Genomic DNA, 13,070 nt, shown 5'->3' with positions numbered 1-13,070 from the left:
AGACGAGGCTGGACAGCTGTCAGTCAGGGATGCTCTGGATTCCTGCATTGAGCAGGGGGTTGGTCTCGATGGCCTTGTAGGCCCCTCCAACCCTACTATTCTATGATTCTATGAAATTGGGCTGATGAGAGTGGTAGGTCAAATCATCCGGAGGCCAGGATTGCCCACCCCTTGCTATGACCAGGGTCAGAGAAGGTCTTCAGATGAAGGAAACATTTCCCAAGCAGCATCTGCATAGTTAACATTCATTCGGCACCATTCTTAACAACATGACCATCGTCCACGCCAGTACAGAACAATGCATTTCTGGAAGCCTAGATTTCACCGTGAATCCCGTTGTCAGGCAATTTCATTGCTATCCCACCACATCCAAGCAAGCAGTTCATTTCTTAAGTCAATTAGCACTGAATTCTCTAACGTTTGAGACATACCAACAGCTACTCAGGGAAGCTCATATTTACAGTCAAGGGAACAGTCTGGTGCAGTGGGTTTACATTATCAGAAATTATCTGAGCATAGACAAAGGCTTCTCTGTCTACCACATCACCTATGACTTCTCTGCTCAGAGACATATCCATCTTCTACTAGACTGGATGAACCATTGCCACCATTTCACTCCCTCTCCTATGTAGCTCACGCTATAATGAAAAAAGGGATCTCTTCTGCCATACTTCCTCCATTTGGAAATGGACCATGGCGCATAGGATCACGGTAAAGAACTGAGATGCTTATAGATCACCAAAAGAACCTTCCCCTTCTTTGCCCAAAGATGAACTAGACTGCAGTAACTGTATTCTTCCAAAAATACTCCCTTGCCTACAGTTTCTGTGGAAATGGGAAATGCTTCATCCTAAAGGGAGCAACAGGGGTTGTCGCTCTGTTTCCATGTGGGATAAGTGTGGATAACTGGTCTCTGATGTGAAGTGGGGCAGGTTTTTGTACAGCTGTGTGTCACTGTGGTTTATCTTCGGAAGTGGAACCCGGCTGACTGTCACTGGTAAGTCACTGAATTTATTGTGTCCCTTTTCTTCTCTGTGAACATTGTGTAACATTTCATCATTTTTGCCCTCTTTTCTTTCTCTTCCTTCAAGTTGACCTTGGGGGTTCTGTTGCTTAATCTGGGATGATCAACCGAAACGTTTATCATAGCTGGAGCAGGGTGTTCCAATGCCACCTTACATGTCTCTTCCCTCTCCTCAGGGGATATTAGAGAGTTTATTGATGGAAAAAAAGATATTTTTTCTTGCTGTGTAATTCAATGTAGCATTGTTTGAACATCTCCAAACTCAAATTCTGAAATAATTTTATAGGACGATAGAAAATGTAGCTCACAAATACATTCACGTTTTGGCGTCTTCACACAGTCAACACAACTTATGGACCTGGGATTTTTTTTAATGGCGCCTTCTAATATTGTGATTTCGTAATTGTGCTTCCTGCTAGAATAATGGAACAAGGTCTATTCAAGTGATACATTGTTTGATAGGTGGGCAATCCAGAGCAACAGGCTCTCTCTCTATTTTTTTCTAAAACCAAGAGGTTCCATGTTTATTTTGGTAGACACAGGTCTTTGTGAAATGCAAGTGTGTGGTGTAGTTGGAGAGCCAGTGTGGTGTAGTGTCGCGAGTGTTGAACTGGGAGCCGGGAGATCTGGGTTCTAGTCCCCATTCGGCCAAGGAAGCTCCCTGGGTGACATTGGGCCAGTCACCGACTCACAGCCCAGCCTACCTCATAGGGTTGTTGTTGTGAGGATAAAATGGAGTGGAGGATGATAATGCAAGCTGCCTTGGGTTCCTTGCAAGAGTGGGGGGGGGGAAGCAGGATATAAATGCAGTTAATATATAAATACATAAATTTGAGGTCAACTTTCTGAATGACATTTGGAATGAGTGTTCCAAGAATGGTAGCAGAAAGCTGCAATCCACCAGGCATCACAGGGCCAGGATACATCTGATGCAGGAAACTGCATCTCCTGATGTTTTTGTTTGATTTGATGGTAGATCAGCTTTTGTGGGCACCAGACCGTGCTTCTCATCAAGGAGGTCTTTTCTACCCCAAATGTTGTATTAGCCCCGCTGAGAAAAATAATCCCCTGTCTCTATCATGCCCATTTTTTCCCCCAGTGCAGCTAATAATGGACTCAGGGTGCAATTGTATAAACACTTAGCTGGGAGTACATCCTATTGAACTCAGAGGGACTTACTTCTCAGTGCATGCATAGGATTGCGATGTAAGGGCAGAATAGCTGAGGAAAGCAGCAGGGGTAGGAACCGTTAAATATCTTTTCCTTCAGTACTGCTCTTCCCAGGAAAATTGGATCTCCCAGCTGTTTGTTTGTTTGTTTGTTTGTTTGTTTTATAATGCTGGGACATCCAGTCATCCAGGTCTCCTGCATGCTGTCGGTTTTACCTCTGGGGGTTCCAGTTAAATTTATTGCATTGCACTAGTATACATCAATTGGAGATTTCATGGATTGACAGGTGCCTTTCATTCCATCGTCTCTTCATTGACAGAATCAGATTTTTTCAAGTTTCACAAAGTTGCGTAAATTCACATTTGTGGGAATTCGCACTTTCAAGAATTCATGAATTCACATTTGGAAAAAAGCGCAAATCCCCCCCCCCCCTGGCATTTTCATGCTTTAGCCTATGGGGAAAATGCACATTTTTGGACAGGGTTTTTTATTATGCTTTTACATATTTTTCTGTGACAACGTTTCCATAAAAATCCAGGGAGTAAAACAACTGGTCTGCAAGTCCGCAGAATCCGGGCCCCTCAGGAAAAGCCTAGTAATGTGGTCTTACTGAGGTGAGAGAGACTGCATGGCACAAAGAGGTTGAGCGTTGCTGCCTTACATGATCATCAGGAAGTTCTGATGGTTGTAGGGCTTGTTTCCCACTGGAATGTCAGGCTTGTCGATACCACAGAATATCTCTTTAACATTATGGCCAACCATTCTGGCACATTTAGTATTCCGGGGTTGTTCTTCACTTTCCTTTGTGTAACTACCGTTGAATTTAAACAAACAAACAAAAAAAACTGCTTTGAATTTCCTCCAGAAATACAATGAGGGCAGATTTACAAAGGTGAGCATCTGGCAAACGATGTATCTCAGTGGTAGAGCATCAGCTGTACATGCAAAAGGTCCCAAGTTCAATGCTTGGCATCTCCATGTTGTGGTGAGAAAGACCCTTGTCGGAAAACGTGGAGGGGCTCTGCCAAACACTGAATACTGAACCACGTAGACCAAAGATCTATGCATAAGTCAGATTCCTCTGCGCTGCTCTTTTCCTTCTTCAGAAGATTGTGTATGCAGGTATCCATCCGCCTGAAGATGCATTCGCACAATTATCTACCACGAAGTCTTGCAGAACCTTAAGGACTAGCAGGTTCCTTGTGGCATAAGTGACCATGGCCTAGAGCCACCAATGCTGACCGCTGTCCCTCTGGACCTGGAAGCAGTTAGTGTGTCGATGTCACCTGGATTATTTTTCTGATTGCAACTGAACTCTTTCTCATTTACCATTACTCCACCTTGTCTAGAATACATGTACAAAATCAAAATGGGGTGGGGATATATGCGCAGATGACCCTCGAGTTAATTGGAGCACTGAGATATTTTATATCTCGGATTAGGGTTGGGATTAGGGTTGGGGTGAGGGTTAAGTGGTGGGATTAAATGACCCTCCTCCATATCCATATCCATCCTAGAATTGCCAGGTTCTCTGGTGAAATGAAGGCTGACATCCCACTGAGGGGGCTGGACAGTGTCTTCTTAGCAGTTTTGGACTGTGTGTCAGGGCTCACATGGTGCAATGCTCCTCCATACAACAGAAATGCCATGTGTAGAGAAAAACAGAAGCCAGGGAGAAGAGCTCTAGCCTGTCCTTCACCCGGAGAGGTGAACATCTAAGATGGAGGCGTTTCTTTGTGTTGGAGGGTGGGGGACCATTGCACCCTGTGCTGCCCCACCTGCATTCTGAAATGGTACAGGCCACACATGCCGTCACCCTCTCAGGTAGAGGTGGGCCACTACCACACTCCCAAATTTATGCTCGATCTAATTTACCAGTTCATTGCTGAGATATCCAATGCCACAAGAGCTAATATAAAAGATGTTTGGGCCTAACCTACTTGCCAGGAGCCCCTGTATTTCTGAATTAATTAACATTTGTTCACATGGACTAAAGACCTTTTCTAATTGGAATTTTCTAATTGGGCCTTGTAGGCCCCTTCCAACCCTACTATTCTATGATTCTATGATTCTAAGAATGTATGAACATGGGACAAGGCGGGTCAGGGATACAGCACAGATACCCCTGGGAGGGCTGCCTGTGTAAATGCCATGGCTTGGATGCATATTACATCATACGTAGAGAACCTGCTTTGAAATGAATGGGACTTCAGCTAATGAGTCACTTTAGACCCATTGATTTCATTGGGTTGGCTCTCATTATGACAAACACTGGATCCAAGAACTTTCCAAGAATTGGGACTGTATTGGCAGCAAAGCCAAAAGTTCCCACTAGTTCACAGAGACTTCTGCAAGAAGAATAGTAGAGGCTGGTTTTGAGGACTTGCCGGAAGACGTTACCGTGCCGAGGCACATTCTATTGAAAACGTTGTCTTAGTTCCACGATGAAACCCTGAAGAAAAATAGCCCAAACCCTCAATCATCAGCTGAATTCCAAATGTTCACACTTGCATAAATCTCAAATACCCCCGCAGGGCTGGTGTAATAGCCTGACGTAGAAAGTCTGGCTGATGCTTAAGGTCATACGTAAGAAGTTCTGTCCATGGCAATGTCCGGGTTAAATCCATGGGTGAGATCCAGAGTTAAGTCATACAGATTTGCCAATGTACGCATCTGTAATATTCTGCAAAGGCACTTTACTGTTTTGCTCAGGCACTTAAGAAAATCTCTGCTCTCTTCCAGGTCAGCCAACAGCCTCGCCTTCCATGGTTCTCTACCCTCCATCCCAGGAAGAGCTCAAGGCCAAAAAGACAGCCACCTTGGTCTGTCTGATAGATGGCTTTTATCCGGGTACCATAGAAGTCAGCTGGCAGGCTGATGGCAGTGCGATCTCCTCGGGAGTGGAGACCACCAAACCCGCCAAAAAGGATGGCAAATACATGGCCAGCAGTTACCTGACCCTGACTGAGGCAGGCTGGGCAGACCATGAGACGTACAGCTGCCAGGTGACGCACGAAGGAAAGAGCATCACAAAGTCGGTGAACAGAATGGAGTGTTCTTAAAGATTGGGTGACTCAAGGGTGGCCCGTATCCCTCCAGCCACCAGGAAGAAAGTGTCCTTCCTCCATGGGCACAAATTCATTCTCTTCTTTCCTCCCAATGCTAGTCTGACTGAATAATACCGATATCTCTTGTATGTTGCCCCACTCCCCGGACCCACACACCTTGTATGCTTGCTTCCAGTATTAGCAGAGTAATAAAATTTGACATATTTCACTGGGGCTCTTTCTTGACCAAGGTACTTAAGAACATAAGAAGAGTCCTGCTGGATCACACCCAACTGGGCCTTTCTAATCCAGCATCTTGCTTCAAACAGTGTTCAGTTAGCTCTCGTGCAAGATGGTTGAGCTGTGCAAGTTATTAGGTGACCCCCTTGGTTCTCAATAGAGATCCGCTGAATCTAGATTTTTCACTAGGTTGAAATGGGTGTGCTAACTGAATTCACTGCATGTACTTGGTCACACAGATACTTGCATGATTCTTGGGTCTATCAATTGTCCTGCGTAGTGGCGAAGGCAGACTCGAGATCTCAGGGATCTCAGGGACCGGCCACGAATGCTTTCAGGAAGTCTACAAAACGGCTGGAGAGCAATGTAGGAAATTCCGCTCCAGTGGTTATCTATGAATGTAAGTTGCGGCCAACTGGATCAGACCAAATGTTCCCTTAGTCCAATGTCCACTTTCTCACAGGGACCAGCCATCAATGTTTCTGGGAAGCCTACAACCATGACACCATAGCCATCTATGGACATTAAGCTCGACTGGTTGGCAAATCCCAATCCAAATCTGACCCATATGTGAATACATCTGTCACCGACACATAATCCTGATGTTCTCCCACTTTAGGGTTTAGGGTTTAGGCGCTAGCCACTGGTGTCTCAATTCTGATTCCATTCCCACATGAGGCCAACGTGTACGTGGAAACAGGAAACTAGGGGAAGCAGCATGTCTGGTTGCTGGGGAACCATCCTTGCTTCCCCCATTTCTTCCTGGAACATAAGTGCAACAAGCAGATGAGCAAAACAAACAGATAAGCAAACTTCAGAATAGCATAGCTCCTGTTGTTAAGTTGAACATTTCTTTGCTCACTCACTCACTCACGCACTCACTCACTTCCTACCACTTCTCACCCTTAAATCAAGGAAACCTGAGTAGTGTCCACAGTGCCTATCCTATTCCATCATATCACACCACACCATAGTATGAGGGTTGCACTCTATGGCCAAAAATAAATCTGTCCACATGGCAAATGGTAGAGGTCATTCATGACAACAAGTGTGGAAGAGGGAACATCACCAAGACACTTCCAGTTGCGTATGATCTTGCCCTGACTGAACGTACCCCACGTCAGATCAGAGCACAGGCTTCCAGTCGTTACAAGCAGGCCACTCCATGTGACGACTAATGCCCAGTATGGTTGTGTAATGGAGCGGTGGCCAGCAACTCTTTCTGGAGCCTAGCCTGGAAGGGTTCTCATTATGTCAGTGCCATACAGTATCTTGGAGCCACTGGCCAACCCTCATGTGGAAGCTATCCCCATCAATAGTGGACGGAGCTACGCACAGGTGGGCAACATGTGGCCCTCCAGAGATTTTGGCCACACCGCTTCTGATCCCTCTCCACTGGCTGGAATGCCTAGGGCTGAGGAGGGTGGCAAGTCAAAACATCAGGATGGCACCAGATGGGCCACCCTTGCCTTGGCCAAAGTAGGGACAGCTCTCCATACGAAGGGAACCGTTTCCAGACAGTATTACATAGTCAGCATTCCATGGGTAACATTTTCAGCTCGTTCAAACATAGACATTGTCCAAGGCCTAGGCCTTTGTGGAACCATGTACTTCACCATGAATTCCATGTGAAACGAAATTCACTGTTAGACCTCCTCATGCAACACAAGTGTGAAATTCTTAATCAATCACAGGGGATTTTTCTAGCAGTGGAGACATACCACCAGCTGACCAGGGAAGTTCAGATTGACACTCAAAGGAACAGTTCAGTGCATTGAGTTTAATTTATAAGAAACTGAGCATGGACAAAGCCTCATTGCCTACAATGTCTGCTCTAAAACCTCTTCTGAGAAACGCATTCTGCATCTACAGGACGGGAGAAGCCATTAGCACCCCGTCTGTGTGCCTCCTATATGGCTCAAGCTATCATGAAAAGGGGAGATCTTCTGTATTGCTTCCTCCATCTAGAAATGGACCATAGACAGTCCAATGACTTGAAAGACCTGGGAGACTTATGGAGAAAGCCAAGAGGACCTTCCTCTGCTCTGCCCAGAAATTAACCAGATAAGGGCATTGTTTCTCTTGCAAAAGAGACCGTTCACTACAGAGTATTTGGCAATGGGAAGTGTGTCATCTTAAGGAAACCAACAGTGGTTGTCTGCTTTCCCACTCTATTCCCATACGGAATGGGTATCGCTGATCTTTCTCTGACAGGTGTCAATGAGCATTTTCTGCTGTGAAGACACTGTGGTTTTTGTACAGCTCTGAGTCACTGTGGGCTGTCTTCGGTGGAGGAACCCAACTGACTGTCACTGGTAAGTCACTAAACTTCTCATGTTCCTTTCCTTCCCTATGACAATATTTTAACATTCCCATCATTTCCCCATTCTTTTCCATCTCTGCCTTCACCTCAGGGTTTCCCTCACTCCATATAGGATGCTCCTTTAATACGAACTGAATTTCAATCCATGCAAGAGTAAGGCGGAAAATCCCGTTTTACATCCCCCTTCTCCAAGGACATTGGAAAACATACTTATAAAAGAAAACATCCCTTTTCTGTCTCTAACTTAATGTGACATTGTTTGAAGAATCTCTTTTGTGGCTACATTGGTAGATTCAAAGGTATCAGAGAAGGGAATTCGCGCTGAGCCAGGTATGTCTGCATAGTCAACTTGGCTTCACGCAGAGGACTGGATTTGTTTTTGTTCAGAACGTGTAATGGTGTGTTTCCATTATGGGACACCCTAACTGTAATAACATAAAAGTGCCTATTAAAGTGGCGTGCTGTTTGATAAGTTGGCAATGCAAAGAACCCAGCTCCTGACCTACTAAAATGAAAAGCAGCAGGAGTTCCCAAATTCTATTTGGTCATTGCAGATTTATTACCATGTGAATTGAGGTCAAATTACTGAATGACCATTCCCGTATCTACATGAAGTGTGGGTCCATTCTATGCTGTGATGTGGGGCAGGTTTTTGTACAGTGGTGTGTCACTGTGGTGGGTGTTTGGAGCAGGAACCCATTTGACTGTTACCGGTAAGTCACTCATTTGTTCACGTCCTTTTCCTTCTCTGTCACAAGATTTTTACATTTCCATCATTTTTGCCGTCTTTCCTTTCTCTGCCTTTGAATTGACCTCAGCATTTCTGTTGACGAATCCACTGAACTTTTCACCATAGCCATAGCAGGGTGTTGAAATGCCATGTTCTGTGTCTCTTCCCTCTCCTTTGAGGATATTAGAAATCGTATTAATGGGGGAAAGAAGTCTTTCTCTTGGTTTAACTTCAGGTGACATTATTTGAATGTCCCTTTTGTGGCTAAACTCCAACTCTGACATCCATATACTGGTGGATACAAACCACAGAACAGAAATGGAATCAAAGTGGGGTGACTCCAGGTATTAAACCTGGCTTCCGGTCATGGATGGAGGTAGATTGGAATGTTTTGGGAAATTCTGATTTTTTTAATTCTGTATTTGGGCTTCCCACTAGAATAGCATAAGAGAGTCTATTAAAGTGAAATGTTGCTAGCTAAGTTGCCAATTGAGAGCAAGCTGCTCCCCCTTTCCTATCAAAACATGAAGAAGTTCAAATGTTTTTTGCCCAACACAGATCTATGAAAATGCAGTTTGAGGTGATCTTGCAGAACAACATTAGGAGTGAATGTTCTGACCATTGCACCAGAAACCTGCCATCCGCCATGTATCACAGGCAGAAGACAGACCTAATGCAGGAGAGCTGGAACTGCATCTCTTGATATTTTTATTGGAATTGATTGGATTAGAAATCAGCCTTATCTGGCTCCTCTTTCGATCCAAACATTGGGTCAGGTGGATTTCTATCCCCTAAACACAAACTATCTATTACCACCCACTGTGGAAAAATGCAGTACTTCTATCATAAGAGCATTTTCTTCTCCAGTGCAGCGAAGAATAGAGTAATTTGGAAATAATATGCACAGTGACCTGGGATTCAGTCCTGTTTAATTCAGTGAGAGGTTCCTCTCAGTAGTTATGCGGAGGATTACAATATAAGGACAGAAGAGATAGGAAAATAGCAATGGGAAAAAGGATACAACATCTGCTCCCTCAAAACTGCTCCTGGCATGAAAACTGGAGCCCACTCCGGCTGACTCAATTTTTAAAAATGGGACATTCAGTGGACATTCAAACATATGTCTCTTCCTCATCTCTGTTTTACCTAGACGTGGTCTCATTGAAATCTACCAGACTTCTTTGGAAACATAAATTTCAGATGGCATCCTTCTATGTTGATTCCAGTTAGTTTATTTGAAACAAAGCTCTGGACCTAGGGAGACTTCCTTCCGTATTGTATCTGTCCATCACATGGTTGTTCTTTTTATGTGTGTGTGTGTGTGTGTTTGTGTGTGTGTTTGTGTGTGTGTAGATATAGATAGATAGGGATAGAGATAGAGATAGAGATAGAGATAGAGATAGAGATAGAGATAGAGATATATGAATGATAGATAGGTAGAGCTAGTGATGATAGATAGATGAAAGATGGATGGATGGACGGATGGATGGAGACAGACAGACAGACAGACAGACAGACAGACAGACAGGTTCTGGTATGCATTTTCTCCAGAATTAAGAGCAGGACTGATGCAAAAGGGGACTATGAAGAAAGGGATGTAGCTCAAGGGTAGAGCTCCTCCTTTCCATGCCTAATCTTCCAGGTTCAGGCCTTGGCATCTCTGCATATGGCTGGGAAAACGTCCTGTCCAGTACACTGGGCAGCCACTGACCATTTCAGTAGACATGAGTTAGATGGACGAAAGGTCTGGGTTTGTGTCACACCACTTCCTCTGAACTGATACTGTTCTTCTCCAAATGGTTGTTTGCCAGGCCATCTATCAATGCGATGAACTAGTAAAGTGTCTATGGCACCTTAAAGACTGGCAGGTTTGATCTGGAATACGTGACCATGGACTGCTAATGCCAGCTCCACAGTAAACCTGTTAGTCTTCACAGTGTCACAAGATGCTCTGGACGTTTTGCTTCACCACTCAAACAAGTGGCTTGTTTGCCTCTGGAACTGGAGGCAATTTCTGTGATGTTGTTCCATGGGCGTTGTTGTTCCCTGATTGCACCTGAACACTTTCTCAATTCAAATGGGGAAGCAGCTGGATATGAACAAGTCCAGAGTTAACTGGGGCACTTAAATATGTCATACCTTGGATTAGGATTAGGGTCAGGTTTGGGGTGAGGGCTACGGTTGTGGTTAGGGTGAAGTGGTGGGATTAAATGACCCCCCCCCCTGTTGTACACATCCATACTAGATTTCTCAGATTTTCTGGTGAAATGAAGGTGGACTTCCCATGGAAATAATTTCACTGTGTTTTCGCTGTATGCGGGGGGTCACATGATGGAATGTTCCCACACAGAAAACAAATTCCCTCTACAGAAAGTCTTTGAAGCCAGGGAGCAGAGCTCTAGCCTTCCTCCTGGTGTATGAGCTTCTGATATGGAGAGAACTGATTGGGTGTGGACTGAAACTTTGCACCCTGTGCTTTCCCACCTGTACTCAGAAATGGTGCAGAGAGGAGAGGCACGTTCACCACCTTCCGTGAGAAGGAGGCCAATGCATCACTCCAACATGAAGACTCTACTTATGAGTGGGTTGGGTACTTTCATGGCGGAAAAAGCCTCTGTCATGGCAATTAATGCTTTAAGAAATGTTTGGGTCTACGGTTTTTTTACAGGAAGCCCTGTGTTTCTGAACTGCTAAATAACCTTTGGTATATACAAATGTCCTAATCTCATAATGCATAGACAGTGGACAAGGTGGGTGACAAATAGAGGATAGCGGCTTGTGGATGGGATTCCTGTGGATCCCACTCCATGGGTTGGATCCATATGACATCATACTTCAGGAAGAGCCAGTGAAATCAGTGGGTCTAACGTGACTCATCGATTATGGCTCTACGTATGACAAAAACTGGATCTGAGCCAGTTCAAAGAACTCAAGGGTATTGTTAGCAGGGCCAAAACTACCCAGTATTTCGTAGCAGCTTCACAAAGAGGAATCTTTGGTGGACTCCATCTAGAAACAGCAGTGAGGTTTGAGGATGCCTTGGAAGATGTTACCACGTCAGAGCATGTTCTATTTGGTTTACGTTCCAGGGTGAAATCCTGCAGGAAAATAGCCCAAACGTTGAACTCAATGCCCCACTTCCAAGATTTCATGCATGTTCATATTTTTTCGTGCACAAATCTGTAAAGTCCTAGCAGGGCTAATGTTTGCGATCAGCCCATCTTGTGAGGTTTGGCTGACACTGAAGGACATACGTCAGAAGTTCTGTCCAGAGGAATGGCTGAGTGAAATCCATGGGTAAGATCCAGAGTTACTCCTAGGAATTTGCCAATGTACCAGTCATTCATATCCTGCAGATAAATGTTACCATTTCACCTAGCCACTTAAGAAAATGTGGCAGGGGCTTCTGGCAGTTGAAGTCCTAAACATCTGAAGATCTACCTTCTGCCCACCCCTGCTATCGAGTCCTCTGTTTTCTTTTCAGAATGAGAACCTGAAGGGAGATAGTACTCAACTTCCTTCAAAACCTCCATGCTAAACTTTCCTACAGCGTCATATCGGTCTACATCAGACCTTTACTGTCCCTGCATCGCTGATGTAACAGCCTGTCTTCTGATATTTTGCTGACAAAAACGGTCCTGTTGAGGGGTTATATCCATGGCAGAAATTCTTAGGATCTGATTGTAATGATAGGATTTCATGGACAGCATTTCATCAGTGCAGCATCAGGTCTTTCATCAGTGCAGTATCAGGTCTTTCATTTGCCATATAGACTTTGAACAAGGTTTCCCCTCTCTTCCAGGTCAGCCAACAGTCTCGCCTTCTGTGCTCCTCTTCCCTCCATCCCAGGAAGAGCTCAAGACCAAACAGAAAGCCACCTTGGTCTGTCTGATAGATGGCTTTTATCCGGGTACCATAGAACTCAGCTGGCAGGCTGATGGCAGTGCAATCTCCTCGGGAGTGGAGACCACCAAACCCGCCAAAAAGGATGGCAAGTACATGGCCAGCAGTTACCTGACCCTGACTGAGGCAGGCTGGGCAGACCATGAGACGTACAGCTGCCAGGTGACGCACGAAGGAAAGAGCATCACAAAGTCGGTGAACAGAATGGAGTGTTCTTAAAGATTGGGTGACTCAAGGGTGGCCCGTATCCCTCCAGCCACCAGGAAGAAAGTGTCCTTCCTCCATGGGCACAAATTCATTCTCTTCTTTCCTCCCAATGCTAGTCTGACTGAATAATACCGATATCTCTTGTATGTTGCCCCACTCCCTGGACCCACACACCTTGTATGCTTGCTTCCAGTATTAGCAGAGTAATAAAATTTGACATATTTCACTGGGGCTCTTTCTTGACCAAGGTACTTAAGAACATAAGAAGAGTCCTGCTGGATCACACCCAACTGGGCCTTTCTAATCCAGCATCTTGCTTCAAACAGTGTTCAGTTAGCTCTCATGCAAGATGGTTGAGCTGTGCAAGTCATTAGGTGACCCCCTTGGTTCTCAATGAGATCCGCTGAATCTAGATTTTTCACTGGG

At 44.9% G+C, this 13,070-nt stretch overlaps 1 pseudogene and 1 gene segment (V, D, J or C); both read left to right on the top strand.

Annotated features, from left to right (window-relative positions):
- Positions 1 to 693: 693 nt before the first annotated feature.
- On the top strand, positions 694 to 5,469 carry LOC146336141 (immunoglobulin lambda constant 6 pseudogene; annotated as a pseudogene). The gene is made up of 3 exons (XR_014785674.1): positions 694 to 711; positions 925 to 997; positions 4,937 to 5,469. The product of XR_014785674.1 is annotated as an immunoglobulin lambda constant 6 pseudogene (transcript).
- A 2,801-nt stretch (positions 5,470 to 8,270) lies between these two features.
- LOC146336140 (Ig lambda-1 chain C region-like) lies at positions 8,271 to 12,875 on the top strand. The segment is given in 2 exon segments: positions 8,271 to 8,517; positions 12,337 to 12,875. Coding segments are annotated over 2 exon segments (396 nt in total).
- The last annotated feature ends 195 nt before the right edge of the window (positions 12,876 to 13,070 follow it).

This window comes from Heloderma suspectum, chromosome 13 (assembly GCF_057233095.1).
Source record: "Heloderma suspectum isolate Gila_16-S chromosome 13, 16-S_ref, whole genome shotgun sequence".
Classification (NCBI taxonomy): domain Eukaryota; kingdom Metazoa; phylum Chordata; class Lepidosauria; order Squamata; family Helodermatidae; genus Heloderma; species Heloderma suspectum.
The sequence above is the reverse complement of the archived record's forward strand: the minus strand, read 5'-3'. Positions and strand labels throughout refer to the sequence as shown.